The 3,817-nt window shown below is 40.3% G+C and overlaps 1 protein-coding gene across 1 annotated transcript; it reads left to right on the top strand.

The window, feature by feature from the left end:
• Window positions 1-2,464: 2,464 nt before the first annotated feature.
• Window positions 2,465-3,356, top strand: LOC309958817 (olfactory receptor 7D2-like; the record flags this gene model as incomplete). Its single annotated transcript, XM_082834957.1, is given in 3 exon segments — window positions 2,465-2,781; window positions 2,784-3,132; window positions 3,134-3,356. Coding segments are annotated over 3 exon segments (870 nt in total). The 5' UTR covers window positions 2,465-2,483.
• Between the last annotated feature and the right edge of the window lie 461 nt (window positions 3,357-3,817).

The following is a 3,817-nucleotide window of genomic DNA, read 5'->3' as shown; positions in this document are numbered from 1 at the left end:
TTAGCCTTTTATTTTTTTCTACTTGTTTTTTTTCTTACTGTTTTTACGAGCTTTCTAATATGTTGTTATTGCACTTTTATATTTTCTTATAAATCCTCCCTACCTCATGTCATTTGGTATTATTGATAAACACATGATTTATTGAATGTATTTATTTATTTATTTGGCTGTGTCGGGTCTTAGTTGCAGCATGTGTGATCTTCATTGCAGCATTCGGGATCTTTCGTTGCTGTGTGCAGGCTACCCTCTAGTTGTGGCACGCAGGCTTAGTTGCCCCATGGCACGCGGGATCTTAGTTCCCAGACCAGGGATCAAACCCATGTCCCCTGCATTGGAAGGTGGATTCTTAACCTCTGGACCACCAGGGAAATCCCTACTGAATGTTTTTTAAACTACTCATCTAATCCTTTGTGATTCCTTTCACTGCTCTTCTACTTAGGAAGCTCGAACACTTCATGAAGTCATATAAATACATTATTTGTATTCATTTCTAATAGTGTTCTGATTTCAGTTTTGCCACTTTCTTTTCTATTACGTATTTATTTTGAGGTATTTTTCAAATGTTTTCTAGTTTTCTAAACACCATTTATTATGTCATTTATCTTTTATGGGTTGTGATATATCTATATTACAAACTAAATTCTCATATTGGCTAATATCTGTTTCATGACTGTCCAGTCTGTCCCACTGATATTTCTGTATTTATGTCCATTGCACTGTTTTAAAAGTTGCCTGTCCTCATTCATCTCCTTTTACAAACTTTCTTGAATTTTCAACTAAGTTAATATTCCTTAAGTATGACCAGGTAATACTACTGATCACTTTCCTTGAGTGGATGGATCATAAGAGTCTTAATCAGAATAATTACCTCAGAGGAGTCAAAGGCAGCAACATTACCATAACACTCAACACTACAGGAAAGCAGAGCCCATGCCTCTTACCTTTCTATACTTAGTTCTAACCCACTGCCTGGCATACAGTAGGCACTCAAATAAATAATTGTGGAATAAACAGAAGATGAGGAGATGCAGAGAATCATTCAGATGTCTACAAATATCTAAATATTATAATGACAAAGAGAAATGATCTTCAGAGAGAGGAACTAAAACACATTTTATAAAAAGACACATTTCAACTCAAAGGAAGGAACTTTTTCTTAAATGTATATGAAATTGAGGATAACTGTCTCTTAGCTTAGAAATTCCCTCCTGTGGTAGAGACGTAATATTCAAACAGAAATTAAGACTTTTTTTTTAATTTTAAGGAGGGACATAAAAGGTAGAAGGCTCTCATTCTCTTTATTTTCAATTGAAAAGGCTTCATGATAAGTGGTCTCTTTGTTCTTGGTTAAAAGATTTTATGATAGGGACTTCCCTGGTGGTGCAGTGGTTAAGAATCCGCTTGCCAATGCAGGGGACATGGTTCGATCCCTGGTCTGGGAAGATCCCACATGCCGTGGAGCAACTAAGCCCATGAGCCATAACTACTGAGCCCACGTGCCACAACTACTGAAGCCTGCGTGCCTAGAGCTTGTGCTCTGCAACGGGAAGCCACCGCAATGAGAAGAACACGCACCACAACGAAGAGCAGCCCCCGCTTGCTGCAACTAGAGAAAGCCCGTGTGCAGAAACGAAGACCCAATGCAGCCAAAAATTAATTAATTAAAAAAAGATTTTATGATAGGGAATTGCCTCTACAAACCCTGACAATTTCTGTCATTCATTCAACAAATATTTATAGAGCACCTATTATATACCAAGTACTGTACTAAGTGCTTAGGTTACAAAATTAACATGAAACAGAAAAGGCATAGTCCTCTCAACCTAAAGAAATTTAAAGAACTGCAACACGAGCATGCAGGGCACCATTAGAATGTATGGTGGGAGTTCTGATTTGGTCTTTGGAATTGGGGTGTATTATGCTACACTGATCATTACGACAACAACAGAAGGACAAATTGGGAGAGTAATGGAGAAGTTACTATATGATAATGGAGGAATTATCTATAAAATCTTTGCACGATATCCTTCTCCGAGTCAAACCTGAGACAGAGAATGGTCTGCTTCAAGATATTATTTCAAGGCAAATGGCATGAGGGTAATAAAACATCATTAAATTCTGCAACTCCCAATGATCTCTTTCTCTCTACGTTTCCCTGGAACTTAAAGAGACCACAATGGCAAGGCAGAAAGGAGTTGTTACCGAGGCTGGTACTTTCGCAGGAATTATACAGCAAAGGAATAGTCATGAGTCAGGGAAGATGCAAGACACCCCTGCATGGTGTGGGACATTCATTTTTAAAGAGGTGTCCCTGGTAGTAGTGGTCGAAGCAGGGAAGGGAGGGTATTATTGAGGAGATCTTGGTCTAGAAAATGCTAGATAAGACTTCATAAGTGAATGAGTTTCAAATGTATGGCACATTCCTGTTTTGTCATTGTTTGAACATTATTCTTGCCTCTTTCCAGGCAATTTCCATAAGTTATATGGAAACAGGGAACCAAACAGCTATTTCAAAATTCATCCTTCTGAGCCTTTCGGAAGATATGGACCTGCAGCCCCTCCTCTTTGGGCTGTTCCTGTCCATGTACCTGGTCTGTGTTATAGGGAACCTGCTCACCATCCTGGCCATCATCTCAGACTCCCACCACTACTCCCCCATGTACTTCTTCCCCTCCAACCTGTCCTTCACTGACATCTGTTTCAGCACCACCACAGTCCCCAAGATGTTAGTGAACATCCAAACGCAGAACAAAGGCATCACGTATGAAGGCTGCCTTACCCAGATTTTTTCATGATCTTTGCTGGGCTAGATAATTTGCCACTGACAGTGATGGCCTATGACCGGTTCGTGGCCATCTGTCACCCTCTATACTACATGGTCATCATGAACCCTCGCCTTTGTGGTCTCCTGCTTTTGCTTTCTTGGTTGATCTGCCTGACATATTCTTTGTTGCAAAGCTTGGTTTTGAGGGTGTCCTTCTGCAAAGAGACAGAAATCCCCCACTTTTTCTGTGAACTTGCTCAGATTCTCAAGCTCACCTGCTCTGACGCCCTTGTTAATGATATCCTGCTGTATTTTGTAACTGGCCTGCTGGGTGTTATTTCCCTGACTGGGATCCTTTTCTCTTATTCTTGTCTCCTCCATAATGGGCATTTCATCTACTGGTGGGAAGTATACAGTCTTTTCCACCTGTGGGTCTCACCTCTCAGTCATCTCCTTGTTCTATGGTGCAGGCCTTGGGGTCTCCCTCACTTCTGGAACAGCCCATCCCTCCAGAAAGGGTTCAGTAGCCTCGGGGATGTACACGGTAGTCACCCCCATGCTGAATCCCTTCATCTATAGTCTGAGGAACTGAAGGGGGCTCTGAGGAGACTTTTCACTAGAGGAACGTACTCTCAGTGAGATAATGGAAGTTAAGGGCAGGCAACAGAGAATCCCAAGTGCTGATAACTGGTGTTCCTGAATATGTTACCTGAAGACATAGAAAAGAAATACCATTTATGATATACTAGAAGAAAACATTCCTGAGCCAAAGACAAACTTGAAGCAGCACACCAGAATGTTCACTGTCCACCAAGAAAGAATGGCCAACTCTATATAGGAAAAAAATCTAAAAAAGAGTGGATATATGTATAACTAATTCACTTTGCTGTACACCTGAAACCAACACAACATTGTAAATCAACTATATTCCAATAAAAAGTTTTTTAAAAAATGGCCAACCAATAACAAAACTTCTCATGAAAACAAACTATTTCAAGGATATAGAGTCCTACAAGCATCATGGGAGGAGAAATCAAGTCAAGGAATGCAGAT

The sequence above is a fragment of the Leucopleurus acutus genome, assembly GCF_964270905.1.
Source record: "Leucopleurus acutus genome assembly, chromosome: 3".
In the NCBI taxonomy this organism is placed as follows: domain Eukaryota; kingdom Metazoa; phylum Chordata; class Mammalia; order Artiodactyla; family Delphinidae; genus Leucopleurus; species Leucopleurus acutus.
Note: the sequence above shows the minus strand (reverse complement) of the source record. Positions and strands in the feature narration are given on the sequence as shown.